The sequence below is a fragment of the Rhopalosiphum maidis genome, chromosome 1 (assembly GCF_003676215.2).
Source record: "Rhopalosiphum maidis isolate BTI-1 chromosome 1, ASM367621v3, whole genome shotgun sequence".
NCBI classification, from domain to species: Eukaryota; Metazoa; Arthropoda; class Insecta; order Hemiptera; family Aphididae; genus Rhopalosiphum; species Rhopalosiphum maidis.
Window position 1 is genome coordinate 72,111,644 of NC_040877.1, and position 20,202 is coordinate 72,131,845.

The window sequence follows — 20,202 nt, forward strand, 5'->3', positions numbered from 1 at the left end:
TGAAAAGCTTTTGCATTATTTTGATTAAGAAGTTCATTTTTGTTACAATTTTATTAAATTTATTTATTAGAAAATTGTATTAAGCAATGTATTTTTTTTTAATTTTCCAGCTATTTTATGAAATATTCCAATATATATATATATATATGTAAAATAAAACATTTATTTATCTATACACATTCTTAAATGATTTAAGTATTTATAGAAAATATTTGTTAATATTTTTCTCTCTCCTAAAGTACTTAGTTAAAATATTATATTACTTGAAATTGTAAATAGCCAACCAATGAATTAAGAATAAAACTTATTTTAAATAAAGATAATATTGTTTAAAATACAAAACACCATTTTAAATTATTTTAAGATTTCAGTGTTATTTTAAAATATTGCGAGCAATTCATGACCACAGTATTTCGTGCAGTGACGTTTTAGACTATTAAACAATGTTAAGCCTATACTTCTATTTATTATTCAAAACAAAAATTGTATAACTGTATATGGTATAATACATTAAACCCTATGGGGATTGAAATGATTCGCGAAGTTATGTATACATAATAAATTACACAAGCCACAAGGAGAGTGAATCGTAACCACAAACAAGAGTAACAAATCTATAGATGTGAGTGCATGAATGCGTGATATAAGATGGCACACGAGACATCTGGATATCTTCTTCCATAGCCAGTGATTATTTTTTTTAATAAAACATGTTTGGGATACTTCACGGATATAATTCAGATGGTTTTTGTAAGACATTAATGAAAATTGATTGATAAAATTTTATCCATAACATCTTACACCAGGTCACCCTACAACATATCCACGCATATATGTGATACATTTATTCGAGTATCTTTATTGACAATAGACTTTTAGTTGAATATATATTTTTATAGTTTACTTTTAACTTATAAATTAATAGTTTCAATGTTAACTTAGCTTAACTAACTAAAGTTATTTGTTTTTCATTAATAGGTCCGCTTTTGAAAAATAATCGGTAAGTACATATTATGTGCGTTCTGCATAAATTATTATTTTATGATTCGAGTATTTTCGACCTTCAGGCACATGACTACTAGTATAAAAATGACGTTTCAAAGATTTTTTTATTCCTTAAGACTGTTTTTAAATACATCATTCTTCAAATATGTAATATTTAGAATCATTATCCAATAATTAGGGTAGGTAGTTGGTTTAGTTTATACAAGATAAATATAATATAGGTTAACTTTTGTAGATGCCACACAAATGCCCTTAACGACATAATTCGTCGTCAGTCCTTTACATTTTTACTTTTAAATGTGGGTAACTATACACAATATACGCACTCACTGCATAGAGCATAATATTATGAATAATTCACCAAATTTGCTCACTTTATTTTTCAGTAATGCAGTTATTCAAAATCTAATTTTTAGAAATTCTCAATTATTATAATAAAAATAAGATCATATTTTAAAATTCTTGAGATTCTTTGTACTGCTTAAGAAATTTGCTGTGAAAGTACAAACTCTCATTTTTCAAATTATGATTTTTCTATTTTTAGTTATTTAGTTGGTAATTTTGTAGTATTAAAATCAGAATTCAAACGAGTAATTTTTGAGTTATTTAATAATATGTTCATAGTAAAGAGATTTTAAAATTTAGAGACTACGGTGAATTTAAAATTTTAATAATTTATATTAATATTCATTATTTATAAAAATTGTCCAATTATAGGTAATAAATACTTTAACTGATATTACACTTTTGTATAACCATTTTTAATAATTGAAAAACTACTCATTCGAATATTGAATAAAGTACTTCGTTATTTTCGAAACAAGAAACTACTTAATGTTAATAATTGACTGTAAAAAAAGGAGGGTTTTCATTTGGAAACCCAAAGTTTGTATCGCCGCAGGACACTTTTTAAGTAGCTTAAAAATAAAATCTCGAGAATTTGTGAATAGTGTGGGCTTTTTTTTATCACTAATTTAAAAATTCTAAAAATCAGAATTTGAATAAAAATATTATTAAATTAAAAACATGGGACGGGCATGGTTGATGAATAACACTGTACGGTAGTTTATTACACACGGGTAGTCGACACAATATATAATATGCGACCGCGGCTGCACGACGTCCGGTCACCATCGTCATCGCGCCTCGTTCGGAGTGCTCAGCGTGAGCCATGCGGGGACGTACACACTACACTAACTCTACCCGGCGCTCGCGGTCCCGTATTACATATGTCTCTGCGCCGTTCAGGATATAACCACTGACAGGTAATTCGTTTTTGCCAACGACAATTGTCGTGTGTGCGGGTCGTGTTGTTAGGTCGTCGAATTAACCGCGGGTATACACCTAATATAATTATATACACATTTATATATATATACATATGTATCACGTGCACGTGATATACGCGGTACCTCCACCGAAATAATGAAATGACTCCGCGCGGCCGGGGCCATAAGGAATATATGCGCCGCATAGCCTACACGCGCACCGCGCCTCGTGCGTTAATGAAAAACAAATTGCCAATGGAGACGGGTCCGTTTTTTTTTTTTTGGGGGGGGGGAGGAGGTGAGATGAAAAAAAAAGGGCAAATAAATAAATAAATAAACAATACGAAACCAAGTAAAACACTCACCTCTGCGGTGTCCTGGGTTGGAGCTCTCTTGTATTGTTTCAAGCTCAGTCTGCGCCACGTTCTGGACGGCTGTTTCCCGCCACAAAGGGCACCCCCTCCACCGGCTCCTACACCACCTCCTGCTCCGGCCGTATCCATCTCAGTTGTTGACGTCGTCTTCTTGATCCCGAGGGGCTGACCCGACCTCCGTCCGTGCACGACCGTTTATGTCAACATCTTGATACCACATCGAAAAAAAGAAAAAAAAAACATTACATTGACGTATTATAGATGAACACACACAAGAGATTTCACGGCTGACAGATTTCGCGTGTTTCGCGCACGAAATAATATTCAGCTGTGTGTGCGAGCTGAGGCTGCACAATACTAGCCGGAATATCGTATAATATAATATATAATATATTGTTATATAAGTATTACTGCGGTATTATAGTATACGAATAACATCATTGACGATATTTTGACGGCGGTCGATTCGACTGTGTTGTCATTGTTTTTTAAATACTCTTTTCAATCGACGTTTTTGGTTTTTTTGCCGAACAACGTTTTTAGCTTCCGTCCCGAGACCGGACACGTTACAGGTCAGTCGTGCTAATGCGGGTTAAGTAGTCGGCACCGCTTATAACTTTAACATTATAATAATATACCACTGGACGTTTACAGGATGAGTGCGTTTTGTACATGATTTAATATTTTATCAATTGTTGTACCTATCTAGTATAATATAGGCATATATTCAGTTAAAAAGTCGACTCTGATTTTAAATAATAAAAACAAAATTAACAAATCTCGAAACATTTTTGGATTAACGCAACATAAAAATCTATTGGATATTTATGCGCAACGATGATGCTTCGAAAAAGTACAAAAACTCCCCGGCTACCGGAAATTAAATATTTCAACATGACTTTTGTGTCTTCATTACATCCAATAAAATATGTTACTTACTTAGTTAAATATTTAAACGATATCACGGAGATTAATAATATAGTGCAACGAATTGTATAATAAAATAACTTAACCTTTTAAATGCCTTATACTTCGTTCAACAAAAATGTTGGTATGTTTTTATAACTAAAAACCATACTGTTTAATTTATCGTATACATTTTACTCGAAGCTAAATAACGAACGTTCTGTTAAAACACGATACTGCTATATTTAATATTGAAAAAAAAAAAAACATAATAATTTTAATTGACTCAATGATCATTAATCTCAAAATTGTGCAAAAACCGGGAACATAATACATTGCTATAAAAACTCTTGGCAAGATAAAAACTCGAATTGAATTAGACATATTAATTATATATTTTCCTTTGTTAATATTATGTTGTTTTTCAAACAATTTTTTTTCTCTTTTTATAGCATAATATAATGTAATAGCTACCTATATACACCTGTCGATTAGGTATACCATAAAATATGTACTTCTTTCAAGTTAACATAATAATGCTAATGTATTAAATTATTTACTCGACAAACCGCACATTGCTACTAGTGTAAGTAATTTTTAATAACATATATTCTACAAATTATTATGAACTATAATAGATAATAATCATTTGTATAGAAATACGCCGTTAACGTAAAAAATGTGAATTATCATACACTATATTATCTAAAACAGATATTCAATTTTCTCGTGATAAAAATATGGATTCAATTCGTATATAATATACTCTTTAAATATATTTATATTACATGAAGAATGTTCTTACAAGCTATATTATATATAACTGGAATCACGATTTACTGTAATGATTTCTTCATTTATGTATTATTATATTTTATTTGTATGTTAATAATTATTACTGAATGTACAAATTAAATGTAGGTACAGATTGTTTTATATTGTATAAATTAAAAAAAGAAAAAGTAATTAAAATAAACATTGAGAATAGCAAGTTCAATTTTGATATAACTATTATAAAAATATTTAATTTATAAAAAAAAAATAGGTGCATTAACTATATTAGGGTAATTATATATATGAAAAAAGTTTCAAATTACGTTTTTAGAGAAAAATTAATTTTATTATTTTGTTGAAATAATATTATATAGTGTAATATTATAGCTTTTCATATTATTCACTAACTTGTTAAACATATATACTTAAGAATATATAACAAATATTTACATTAAAGGTAATAATCCTGTTTTACTTTTAAGTTTTCCAGAGTATTAAGTATTATTTTATTTATTTCATTAAGCTATACTAAAAAATAAGTTTATAATTTTTAAACAGATCTTAACATGTCGATTATGTAACTTGAATATCAAACAATTTAGCATGTATATATATTTTTATGTTAAAATTTTTCTCGATTATGGAAATTTATTATTAACATGCGAGTATGTTTGAATTTATCGACTGTACATTAAATATATATTATTGCAAAAAGAAAAAATATTTTTTGCTCGAAGTAAATAAATTGTTTTAATTCTACACTATTTATTTTTAACCAGTCCATAAATTATCGGTTAAAAGTAACTATCCATTTAGCATATCAAGTTAATAATAATAAAAAAAAACTTCTGAATTATAATTCAATTATTATTTTTAAACAAAATAAAAACTTAAGAAAAACTGCTAGGTGAGTCACGAACATAGTATATTAGTATTATACCCAGTACCCACTTATGTATATTGGATAATAATGTATTTCAATTATATTTGACATCAATTCAAAAATAATAATAATACAATGCAATATAATTTTATTTTATTAGCACAGAGAAATTTAATTAAATAATGAATTGATAAAAGAAGAAAAAATATAATTTTGATTTCACTACATTTAGTCTGAGAGTTTTTTTTTTTTTTTAATTTCAATATCATGTATTCATGTACAATATTATTAATAATGTGATGTTACCGATATTAGGTAATTCACACATTGTAGAGGGGCTGAGTAACAAGTTTAATAGTAATTGTTAAATAAATAAATAAATTGTAGATTGTTGTTTTCGTTACGAAATTAAACTATCACCAGTAATAATGTTTTCAAACGTTATTGATTTTCCATCAATAGATTATTTAAAATGAAAAGAGATTAATGATGATTATAAAAAAAAAAATTGTCACGTCAAATGTTATAATTGATTAAGTATTAATAAACAATACTATAGTATTACTACATGGATATGTACCTATACATATATATATATCGTTACAGAACAAAACTAAATAGATATGTTTCGTGGTAGCTGGATTAGAGAAAACAATGAGTAATGCATATTGTTATTTGACGGTAGTGAAATATTGTAATTAAAGGCAGTCAATGGGAATTATTTTAGCGCGTTGGTCCTGGCATCGGAATACTGGTATGTTCGAATTATTATTAAAATCTATTTTCGTATTAGACTTCCAACATTAAAACAACATTGTTTCATTCTGTCATTCACCAATATTAAAAAGTATACACCTATGCTTGATAATAATACAAGACATACGTGACCTGAAACCATAAGGTTTTTTTATCAATATCCAAAATCAACTAAAAAAACGTTTTCATGTATGTGAAAAACAGAGGATTTTAGAACAAATCAATAAATGTCGTGAATCGTAGGTAAAGTAAAACACAAAAAGTATACAAAATTGGATTATACATAAAATATAGGTATACTGTGCCTGAATAGGGACGGGATTAAGAAGAAAACTACTAGATCAACATGGGCGGTATATTAAATAAAATTAAATAAGGAGCTTACACGATGTGCAAGACAAAAATGTATAAAGCAAAGTAAATCAAGGAACAAAATAAAAACACACTGTTGTCGGAGAAAAATAATTATGGGCTAGTTGTAGATTTCGAACGAGAACGGAGGGATAAGAACATGGAACACAGAGAAAAGAATAATATACATTAACCATGAACATGTAATAAAATGGAAAACGAGTTGAATGAAAAAAAATCGGTGGACAACTCGGGTTTGAAATTGTACGGCAAACGAATCGTTGCGGTGTGTCTACAGACTATTTGTGCAATACGGATCGTTAAATCTTTCTAAATGTCATTGCCAACTTCGCGTGACCGCACTAACTCGGCCGTCTTCCGATTAAGGCACTGTCCGGTCCCTAAATAACAACCATATCGAGACGTTACTCTTTTCCACCAAACGTTATATATTATAACCCATATACCAGATACCTATACGTGTATCAAACCTATTTATTTTTCGGTCAAATGAAAAATGTGCATTTTTCTAAAATATCCTCAAAAAATAAATAAATAATGGATAAAACTCTATATAATAGGTAGGTACTACGTAAAGTAACATTCAGTGTAAATATATTATGCTATAATTGTAAAACAAAATCATCATAACGCATGTATAGCACTTGTTAAGTTCGTTCAATATTTATACGCTATTATTTTGAATTTAAATGGCAGAGAATTAATGGATATCAGAAAAAAGACGATTAAATCCTTTATGAGAAACAGTGGATGATCTATTTTGAAACAACGATAATAAAAATAAATGAGGTCTTCAAACATTATGAACATAAATTATGAAAACTATCAAGTCTTAAAAAAATTACAAAATTATCAACACCATTCTACCTATGCATGAATTTAACACCAAATAATGCACGAAACGACGATGCTAATGGCGAAACGGCCGACAAGATTTAAGTACCGTCGACCCTAATATTTTTAAAAACCGATTTAAGTATTTCGACTTTTTTCAAAATTAATTGTTGAAAAAAGTAGCCTTATTTCTTAATTAAAAGTATAACAATCTAGCTTAAAAGAAAAAAAAACTCTCAAAGAAACTCGAAACTAATAGAAAGAATATTCATTGACCGAAATTATTAATTTCATTTGATCGTTATGGAATCGATTAGCGCATTCCGACTGGACTACATAAATCATCGCAATACGTACCTATAAATATCGACTTAACGCGACCGTCAATATCGTGATATATAAGATGTGTAAACTATATAGGTTACCAAAATCGTCTTTTGACTGACACTCCTATTTTGATATACCCAGGCTAACGCGCTAAATTATTTTACACCCACAAGTCACGACCAGCAAATCGTTGATTTAACAACAACAACATTGACAGCGAATACGGCAAACCGTTATTCGTTTAAATGTAACATAATAATATTATTGTATTTTAGCGAGGAAAAGTTTATTACGGCGAACACTAGAGGGGCGTTATTCAAACACGACGAGCACTTCGACTTTCGAGGGTGAAATATACGTGTAATATTATATTATATTTATGTTTTTAAGCAACCGCGCAAATTGAAATCCCCGGCATCCGACTGTTATTATACGCCAACGACTACAAAGCCGAACTGTTTGTTCGGGGATGTCTTGCTCCCGACGTAATAAAACACTGTCAAATTTCGTCACCCTCTCGATTTTTCAGCAGCTTGGACGCAGCAGCCGCACTTAACTGATATTTAATTACGTTTATGGTGTTTGCCATCTCCGACCCAGACATCAGCGATACGCGAAGCCGATAGGTTCCACAAGACTTTGAGTTACTATAATATGATAATTCGTATACGGTTTACGCGTTGTTGCACTTGACGTTGCAATATCTCAAGTCGAAGACAAAACCGGAATAAAAACTATTTCGACTCGTCCAGCACACCTAAATAAAAGTAGTATAAACTATTATTATTAAATTAAGTCCTATCCATCCGTAATTATAATCACTCCGGTCAAAAATGTATTATTATTTTATTTCACTTCGATTTTAACACTGCGTTTATTTACGTTTTACGTTAATTTATTTAACATTTTCATCGTGTTACACGTAAAATAGACAAGTAAAAAACAAAATACTGTTCATATCACGCACAAAGTTGTCAATTTACACAATTGGATATATGATATACCTCTAACCCACGGAGTGATAACAACGGTAGTAATAACTATAATAACTAATAGTTACCAATAAAAATCGCAATATTATTTATTTATATTTATGTTCACACGTATACAGTAACACATTTGTACCCGTATATCGCTATTTTCGACAAACGATTGACGCCCCCGCATGTTACGTTTCACATGTTATGCACATTTCACACACCAACCGAACGTACGCCCACTCGCGTATTGTTGTCTAATCGTCTATATAACTAACAGTGTAACCATTACACACGATTTTAATTAAAAGACGGTATCGTTTTAGTTTTTACGATCAGACAATTGTATAATATATTATTTTGAAACACCTAATAAGGTATACCTTGCAATAACAAATATTATTATCTTCATTATTGTTGTTGTGGCGGTGATTGTAGGTTGCGCTTATTGATTTTTAACGGGATAAACGTGAATATATTATAGCGCGTTTGGTTAAATCCGATACAAAACCTTAAATGGGACCGTTGTAATCTACAAAATACAATAATATACGGGATGATTCACCAGGGTTATTCAAATCCATTATTCCTTTAAATGGAATATTATTCAAATTCTGATTTTGGAAATTTTTTAGTGTAGGCACATCATTACATTTGTTATGCTGTTAAATGAGTGTCCTGTGGCGACACAATCTTATTTTTTGCCAAATAGCGACTACTTTTTTTCTACTGTAATTTGTTAAGGAGGTGATTTTTTTTTTTTACTGTTGAGGTAGGGACATAAATTTAAATTTGAACGCGAGTACAATAATAATAAATGCAATGCAATAACAATATTACGAGCTGCTCACCCGGCTTAAATAAAAACAAACATTGAACCCGATTTCCAAGAATATTTTGTTTCAGCATAGTGATCATACCGTTTTATTGTTTCAGATGATTAGAGCAGGTCGATAACGATTGAGTTTTGCGTGAATCCATCAAGATGATGAACGAAAAAATACACGGACGTGTGGATTATATGCGTGTTTGTTCGCCAACAATTTCGGCAAGTATTATTATATAACTCTATTATTATTATATTATGTTATTATATAACGTGGCTACAAGCACCTCAAATAGTGACTGGCGGATAAGACACGTGATGTGACTTTGAAACGTCCGAGAAGCATCTGAGAAAGTGAGAAGTAATCCACTACACATATAATATTAATAAAATAGATATGACCAAAACGGCAGATAAAAGAAATCGAATAGGTCATATGTATTATAATAAATCCATTATCGCACGAGTAAAATATACGTACAATATTATATATATATATATATATATGTATATTTATAATATAGTGATATTTCTTCCACGGATTGCATAGTATCACATTGAGCATTATTCGGATAATTCGGAATAATGTCATAAACGCGTAGTCGTCGATAAACGTGTTGTTTGCTAACGATTATCAGTGGCGTTCTTGGGATTTTTGAATTTTTCATTAAATAATAATTGTATATTCGATTCAACATTTATATAAATGATAGGTATGGGTACTGTTGAATTGTATACAATATTATGTAATGCGTGGTCAATAGAGAACGGAGGGAGTTAAAGCCATACTTCGTCTCCTTCGGTACGCCATTGAATTTAAATAAATTTCCACGGGAATTTCATCCGAGATTTATCTACACTGTAGAACATATTATTATATATTATTATGTCCGAAGAAACATATATCCACAGTAATTAATGATATTCCATAGAAAAAAAAATGTTCGTTGAGTAAATGTCTATAGTGTATTAGACATTAATGTTATACTAAATATATTTAAGTATAATATCTTGATCGTATAATCTTTAATCGTATAAAACAAATTGTGCTGTGTTATCTTTACATTTTTCAATAAATAAGTGACAAAAAAAATAGTAGAGTTAATAATACGAGTGCTTAGCTGGATTTATGCAGGTTAAATTCAACTGCGATGGATACTATATTATAATGCACTTATAATATTATTATTATGATTATGATTACTGTAAGTATTTTTAAAACAAAGTACAAGTTTTGAATTTTATGTACAAGGCATTAAATATTATATAAGTATTTACGTAAAAAATTAAAAATAAATATATGTACAATAAACAGTTTTTGTGCAACGCTGATTTAAAATAACGTACATGCTGTCCGTTAATGTTTTTACCGAAACACGTTTGTGTGCATATGTACTTCGAAAAACGGTACTGCGTTAGTTTTTATATAAAAACGCGTTATCGTAGTCGATTTATCGAATTAAATCGATAAGGAAATGTCGTTTTGATAAACGTTTTTTTTACCGCCTTTAGTCTTACCGATAATACAAAAACTGAAATTATATTACGATAAACATTATAATAACGTTAGATTTAGCCAAATATTACTTTTACCGTGATGTCTGACTATCGGCGTAGCGTAAAAACTTCTTAGTTCAAAAACATTTTTCTGTATTCAACGCAATACGGATTAATACAATTTGAAAACGATATGATTTTAGCTGTGGATAGCACATTACGTCTTTACCTATAATTTTTTTCCACGGATAATTTTTTACAGTAGGATATTATTATGTTTTCTTGTTTGATAGGTACATTATATCATATATTTTTATATGTTGTTCTGTGGAGATTACTTCTCGGATATTTGTTCGCGTATGGATGTATTATACTTGCCTCCGACCCGTTCCCCATATTTTGGGCGAATGCCAATGCACACGCGGGTACATCACTATGTATTACTACGTCTTACCAGACAGTCACGTCAAATCAAATTTACCGGGTACCGTCGACGTTATACGAATTATATTTTATATATTATGGTTGCAGTGAAGTTTGATATTATATTATAATAATAATATTATACCCCGCCACCGCGGTGCGTGCACCGGCCCGTATTAATATATATATATATCGCACGCGTCGTATACGTCGTGTCGCGTGTTTCGCTCCGTTCGCGTTATTATCATATTCTAATCACGACGACGACGATTGTCTGCTGCTGCAGTTTCCGATGTCGTCTCCGCCGGTGCGGCACGTGATACGATCGAACCCGACAAGCAGCCGTTGGCCGTGCACACCCACCCTCCCCCCACGACGACGATAGTAATATATTATTATACGCAAGTACACGGTTTCCTTGACTTGTGACACGCGCACGACGACGGGCCCCGGCCGAAGCGCGTAGAAACTGTTGGCTGTTTTTTGGGGGGAGGGACATAAACTGACGGGCTACTCGACAAGACCATCACCCGCGCGGTGATTAGGACTGCGGCTGCATCGCACGCCGAACGAATAAGACCCGACGACGACGATAATAATGTAAACGTATAAATGGGGTAATATATTATATATTCGCGAGGAGAGCGTCGGCCGACACGCGTACGCGACGGACGAGCTGACGATGTAATGTTTTGTATTAAACGCGGCGCGAAAACCGACCCGCGACGAAGTCACGCCGCCTCGCACACACGATAATATGACACTTTGCTGTTGAACTTGCGGACGACGACGACGACGACGACGGAATTCGATCACGATCCGTCGCGCGAAGCACAATATCGTATTGTAGTGCGCGCGCACCGTGTAAATGTTTAATGGATAAACAAGACGGAAAAAAAAATTATGCCGAACAAACATCACCACCGGGACCTATGTACGCCGGCTCGTACGCGCGTACAGGTACATCGGCGGCGCGCGCGATGCGGTGTGTACCCGCCACTACACTTATCGAACGTCTCGTTCTTTCGCCGCGCTCGGCTGTTTTTATTTATTTCCCCACGACGTGTTTGTCGTTCGATGCCGCGACTTTGTTTCGGGATTTTGATTGAATACTTTTAAGGTTTTTTTTTTTTTTTTTTTTTTATCAAACTCCCCCGTAGAACACACACAATATACGCGCAAACGTCCAATTCCCGGGCGCGTGTTGTTTTCGGCGAATACCTTTTGAAATAAACTCGTTAAAAATTCACATTCGACTCTCTGTATCACGCGCGGTATCGAAACTTTTTCTTCGTTTAAACTGTCCAATTTCGGAGGGCAAATATATTCTGTGTATGAAAATAAAAATCCGCGCGCACGGCCTCCAGTCTTTCACACGGTTGTTTATATTGATACTACACTTCTTCGTTTAAAATTAATTACTGTAAACAATACGTTTACTGTAAATATTAAATAATAACCAGATTATTTTTAGTTTCCTACGTCTGTTTTCGACGTAACAATAATATGGCGTAACATGTAATATAAATATATATAATACCTCCTCTTGCGTGTAACACGACTCGATACCCAATATTACACTGCGATTTAACATCATCATCACAACTATTTCATCCTTTACATTTTTATGGATAACTAATACGGGCAATTGTTTTGAGGTCGGGAGATTATTATTAATGGATATCGCGCGAATTTCAGAATATTTAATGAACATTTATTATTATTGTTGTTGTTGTTGTTGTTCGATAAATACGGTTTTCCTATTAGATTATAACTAGTGAGTAAATAAAATATTATACAATGATGGTACTTTGATTGAATGGCTTTTATCTTAATATTTCATTTCCTATTATCTAGTGGCTAAAATTAAACGAGTTATAAAATAACATTACACATTTATACGGTTTTATTATGTTTTGAACGTCGTTTTTAAATTAATTAGTTATTTGACCAAATTTAAAGTAAAAATATCTCCAAAAAAATGTCAATTATTTTGAATTGTTGTTGAATAAAATATTGTTGAATTGAATTGAGTATATTTAATGTATTACGTATCTGTAAGTTAAAAAAAGAAGAAAAAATCTCATTTTCTAGGTACACATTCAATTGATTTATACTATTAAAAACAAATCAAATGTTTTTCTCCGTTGTAATATAATTTGTAAACCGTTATTTAGCTTAATTTTCATACTGCATAAGTTTATTTTAAAATAACGTTTATTATATTGCTTAAATAATAAAATAATCAGGTTGATTAACATGAATATTGAATGATATCAAGAATTCAGGAGTTAAAATAGCTGTCAAAAGTTGATTGCGTTTTCCTGAAACTAATATTTTTGTATTGTTGAAATGTTGAATACATAACTCAGTAAGTGAAGAACTATAATTCATAAACACGAGATTTCACATCAATACTTATATACGCCTACTGGTTAGTCAATTTCTCGTACACCCACGTTTACAATGAATAATAAAAGTCATGAAACTATAAACACTCCATTAAAATGTATCAAACAGACTGTTCCAATGAACATAAACTGTTAATATTTTTCAATAACTGTTGTAATAATTAGTGTTTTTCATTATTGGTAATTATATTTTATATTAATATCATCCTATGCTTTTTGTGATTCATAAAAATTACATAGCCGTGCTTAAAGGACCGCAGTTATTCCCGAAATCGTAAGAAAATGTATAAATTAATTTCAGTATTTTGTGAGCGTAGTACTATGTAAGACGTAATTGTAACAAGTATTACAATTTACAATTTTAATTTGTATGAAAGTTGTCGTAAAGGTCTGAAATTATTATATGTGTATAACCACAGTTTATAATACAAAGTTAAGACTCCCCTACATAACAAATTATTACACCCCCCCCCCTGAAAAAAGCAAAACTCTAACTACATCTCTGTTTTGTAAGTGTATACTTTATAATATGTACATTTAAGTAATTTCAGCTATGATAAATATTATTTAAACTCTACATGTACTGCATTATAATAATAATTTTAATAATAACTTTTTACGTCATAAATTATTAGGTTTGCCTACTTAGATGTTAAGATAACAAAAAATTGGAAACTGTACAAGAATTTTTAGTGCTATATAATACTGATAAAATACACGAGAAAACGTAACGACTGTTTCTATAAATAATGTAATAATGTTTTCTTTTTTTTAGTGATATCGCACGTAATAACACGCCACGCGACACATGCGAGATATTATAGTGCTTACCTACCGATGAGTAAATTTTCAGAAGAACTACGAACATTAAGTTGCCAAAAATACACATAATTATTTGCATAAATTAATCTAGAAAATGAACATAAAAACAATACATAACATCAATGCGTTTTTAAATAATGTGAAAAAATAAATAAAACATTATATTTTCTTTAAACTATATTTAATTTTACTTGATGTATGTATTTAAGTTTTTAAGCAATTCTCCATAAGCACTTAATTTTTTTTTTTTTTTTTTTTGAAGTACCTACATAAAATATTGTAGAGTATTTTTATGTCAAAGAATAAAAAATATCTTGTTTATAAAAACGTACCTTTATCAGCTACATAATTACGTCACATGCAACGTACCGGATTTATAATTAAGCATATTATAAAACATAATAAATTGCATATCATTATTATATAACATATAGAATGATATTTATTTTAATACTGATCATAATATAAGATATTTTTGAAAAATCATAATTTTTTTTTTTTAGGAAAATTAAATATACGCGCAATTTCGATATTTTAAATTACTATTATTTTGATTCATCATTGTAATGATATAGTTGTTGTTTAATCCATTAATGAACTTCCTATTTCCAACAGTAATCCATATTTTTGGTATAATAATTCATAGAGCCTACTGTGATGTATAACCGTACAGTGTAAATTACCTGTATAGTTTATGAACAAAGGCATTAGAGTAGGGTTTAAATTCAGACATCAATATTAAAAAAAAAAAAAATCTAAGAGACAACTGCAATGAAAATACATTTTAGCTTTGCAATATTGTACTATGAAGTTATATATAATACAAAAAATATTAAGTTTTTAAAAATATAATAACGACATTTTTCGTATTTTATTTATTTTTAATTAAGTTTTAATAAAAATTCATAACTAAAATAGTGACGAACAGTCATTTATCTTTCATATTATTTTTAAATAATGAAAATTCTATATATTCATTTTGAAATTAACACATTAACACAAATTTAAAAAAAAAAACGCGAAATTGTATAAAAAAAAAAAACAAACATAAAAATCTAAAAGAAAAGAAATATGTTGAAAATACACTTTATACGGAAAACAAACAATTATAAATTAAATTATTTATAGCATCTACATAATATTCTAATTTTAATTAAACATAATATTATTATTAATTTTGAATTACAAAGTGATTATTTTAGTTCATTAACATACATTTCAAAAAACTATTAAAGCAAAATAAATTAACACAAATTTTACTAAAATTACAACCTGAAATTCCACGACTGTTATGAGTAAAAATTATTAAATTATTTTAAAATATAGTTCTATAATTTTAATGATCGATAAATTTATTCCATGTATGCAATCACACGTTATAAAGGTAATAAATTATCTTTATTAGTGTTCGAGAGTTTTAAAAGGTCATCATATCCAAAAACCAATCAATGACCTTTTTAATAAGACTCGATATTGTTATATCTATCAACGTAAATTATCTCTCAAAAATTGATAATTATTATTTTAATAAAAGGTTATTTTATGAGAGAATGCCACTGTTCGGAAACCAAAATTAATGTATCACTAACACGTCAACGTGTAAGAAACTACGCGTTTAATTTCGCCGTTTTCTTGTGAAAAATGTATTAAATAGGGGCAAATTAATCAAATATCATAAATCAAAATATACTATAAAAACCCAAAAATGTATACCTATTTCATATACCGCGTTATTTATAATTTTTTAAATTAGCAACTAAACATAAATATTCTGAAGATGTGTATTATATGTAATGTATATTCTATACTATTATAAAGTAAATTCATAGTTGTTTTAACGTTACAAATAATATACAAGTAACTAATATTTCACCTGAGAATAGGATATCATATCCATATTAATTTCTATGAGTAATACATTTTGAAAATGTTAGTTTAATCTTAATTAAATTTTAAGAATAATTTTGAAAAATACATTTTATACATATGTATATAATTTATAATAAATCAATAGCATTTGATTAATCTATACCTTCAATATTGCACGAATAATATAAAATATTACAAATAAAGACTAGAAATAAAAGCAAATAATATCAAATAATATTTTACAATAATTTTCTGTAGGTATTTTGTTTATAATGAATTAAAATAATATAATGAGCTATGGTGTTAAAAAGTTGTTTTAAAAAAAAAATTGTTGTTAGAAAACGAATTCACATTTTTAAAAACACTGAGTACTCGGTAGATAATGTATTTTCAGGTTTATATTTTATTTAAGAGTAGGAATAGTTGAATAAATCTGTAACAGAAATTCTATTCCATTAGCCTTTTAAAAAACACTCTATACTTTTTTGAATATCAAGAAAAAAAAATCTTTACTGAAATCCATAAAACTTTCTATAACGTTCTAAGTTATATAACTTAGACTTAACATAGTGTTATGCCATTGAATTTCAAATTACTTCTATGTATAATATGTATATAATAATAAACAATGCAAGTACTAAGTATTAGGTTATTCAATATTATTAATATCATGTTTACAATTTATAGATTTTTATAGATACAAATTAAAATGGTACAAATATGTAAAATAAGTGAAATCTCTTACACACAGTATTCTATTTTTTTTGTTTTTTTTAAGTATTCGATTATTACACTATTATTTTTACCGACGAACTAAACAGTAATGAGCTCGTATGAAATAATGTTTTTAAGTATTGAAATTATTCACAATATCTACTATAATATGCAATAATGTAATGACTACCTTATGAGTTATAACTAATTACTTACCGAAAATCTTGTTTGATAATTCCGGTTACTTAACAAAAAAAAAAAAAAAATACATAGCGTGATGATTATACTATAGAAGTATGATCCTATTGGATATCAGTTATGAATTGTGGTTTTTTTTTTTAAGGGGTTATAAGTAGCCTAGTGTAACTAGACAAATTAAATGATAATATGATAATTTTGTGTTATTATAATACAGAAAATTATATTATGTGTATTCTTTTGAAATATATGTTGATTTATAAATACTGATTAAAACATGAATTGTAAACACGTAATCACGTAATTATAATTATTTAATATGGTAATATTTGTAATAGTTATATGTTATTTTATTAAAATTCAAACGGATACAGAATTTAAATTACTACATGATCTAAGAATAAACAATAATACGACGAAACGGTTGATAACGATTATACGTGGAGAATTTATCATACAAATATCGTCGATATACTAGGGTATCAAGTATAGTAGACAAGTGGTACATATAAGAAAGATAACACTAATCATTAATCAATGACTACTGAATGAGAACCACTAAACGAATAAAGTACACTGGAGCCATAATGAAACAAATACTCCTATTAATTATACTCGTACATAATATATTAAAGTATATAATCAACGATTTCCTAAATTATTATTATTTTTAATCGCACTATGCATATGTATATTGTACAGTCTTTATATTTTAAGAACTCCGATACGAACTTTAAAATTATGGTTCGAATTATATTTATATTTTATATTCATTATTATTTTTCAATTTTAATTTGGTCGTTGATATTATAATTATAATGACTTATAAGTTATAAGTATTAATCTATACTAAGGAATAAAGGAAGTCATATTCGTTATTTGAGTAAATTAAACATAAAACTTACACTAAAATATTCAATATAATATAATGCGATCCAATATTACTCTAAAGACTAACTAACACTAATTATACAAAAACATTTGAAATTACGATTGCATTTAGAAAATACGTTATGTTAACATAATGTCAATACATTTTTACTATTAAATCTATAAGTGAAGGATTTTATAAGTAGTTATACATAGAAAAAAAAATGATTAATTTTTAATACCATATACCATTATTTAATTTTTTTTTGAAAATCATTGTGTTTTATTATTTTATATCTCAAACGTATATTTTATAGCGATTAAGAAAATACCCAATTTACTAATACGTTGAGTTCTTATGATAATTAGGTTTAATTATAGTTTATGTTCATAATATTTAATTCTAAAATTATAATTTCAACATTATTATATTGTTCTGTATTTATAGAAAACAACAGCTCCCGTATCATCTTGTATTCTATAAACTCTACTCCCAATATCCATCTTCACCTCTACTCTCATTCTCCTACAATTATCAATACATTAGTATCTCATTAATCTCGAAAATTTTTTTAATTTAATAAAAAATGTTTCACTTGTATTATGATGTAAATATATTATAAGTATGCATTTATAATATTACAGACAATACGTCATACGTGCCAATCACATATTTTGCTATATCGTTTTTAAAAACTAAAGTCTAATCATTATCAATATTTTTAATTGTATTTTATTACACATGTTAACACATTTAACAAACATGTAATGGAATATAGCCAGACTATGTAATGCAAATATAAATATTAGCATATATAGGTAATTATATAATATGTATAATGTGAATAAAACAATTTATTAAAAATAATGCCTTTTATGTTGTTTTGTGTTCAAAATATTTTAATAAAATAAACAATAATAACAATGGTAAGTATGGTAACGAAGTGCGATACAGAAGGATGAACAAAATAAGAATATATGATATTTTATAGATGTATTATAGGAATCTAAAAGACTCAATGAGGTGGAACGTATGTTTTTTGTACAATCAAAATATTTCTTTATGCGTTTCGTTTAACTTTCCCGAGTTTATATATTTTTGTATTATTACTTTTGTTAGTGTTTCTATTTAAAAATACACGTATCTTGTATTTTAGGTATAACCATATATATATATTACTTAATAACTAAACGATAATGATTGACTTTCAATATTCACAAAATACAACTGTTGTGTAATTTAAAATAAATTAATCTCTATTATTTAAAGTATACAAATACTCTATGGTTATTTTATTTCATAACATACATATCAAAGGGTTTGTATAAAAAAATGAAACAATTACTTTTAAATTTAGATTGCACAACATACAATCTACAACATAATAACCCGTCTTTAATAATACATAGCTATAGTGAAATATAATTTAATTGGCCAATTAAAGGGAAATAAGGCACAAATCGATAATGAAAAAATAGATAGTAATATCCGATATCCCTTCCCCACCCAAAAAAAAATATATAATAATAATAAGTCAAATTATGTTTTCAAATCGTATTTTGTACGATTCAAATTCCTAGCAATTCGTATGATTCAAGTGATTTATGTTTTATTGTTTTTCAATTATCATGACCTCGTCGTTATTTATGATTTCAAATAGCGAAGCTCTAGGAACAATTCTTTTATTTCAATAAAGTACGACATTTTTCTTGGCATTCAAAATAATTGAAGGAAATAATACAATATTGTCCCAACACTTATAGTTGCAATATTGTGTGTGTACTTTTAAGTTTTCTACATCAATTTCAAATATAATATTGAGAGCAATTCGTGATCAGTAAGCGCAGTCACGATGTGCAAATTATATTATTAAGAGTAATACTTTTTTTTTTTTTTGCATTAATCTACATTTATATTTTGACCAAATACCGTAATAGTTTTGATGATACGAACCGTTGACAAGTTAACAAACAAATCCAAAAGTCTACTGCCTCAATTTCAACGAAGTCAGAAGTGAATTTAACATGAATCTATATGAAGCAAATGTCCCATTTTTAAATGCCCAAAACATTATTTCTTATCTAAAAAAATTAAA

At 28.6% G+C, this 20,202-nt stretch overlaps 1 protein-coding gene across 3 annotated transcripts in view; it reads right to left on the minus strand.

Moving 5' to 3' along the window:
• Positions 1-20,202, minus strand: part of LOC113549620 (adenylate cyclase type 5) — a 193,118-nt gene that overhangs the window by 83,619 nt on the left and 89,297 nt on the right. For all 3 annotated transcript variants that reach the window (XM_026951010.1, XM_026951009.1, XM_026951008.1), the window contains exon 3: positions 2,639-2,854. In XM_026951010.1, coding sequence (XP_026806811.1) covers positions 2,639-2,776 — 138 coding nt within the window. In that variant the 5' untranslated portion in view covers positions 2,777-2,854. The remainder of the gene's footprint in view (positions 1-2,638; positions 2,855-20,202) is intronic.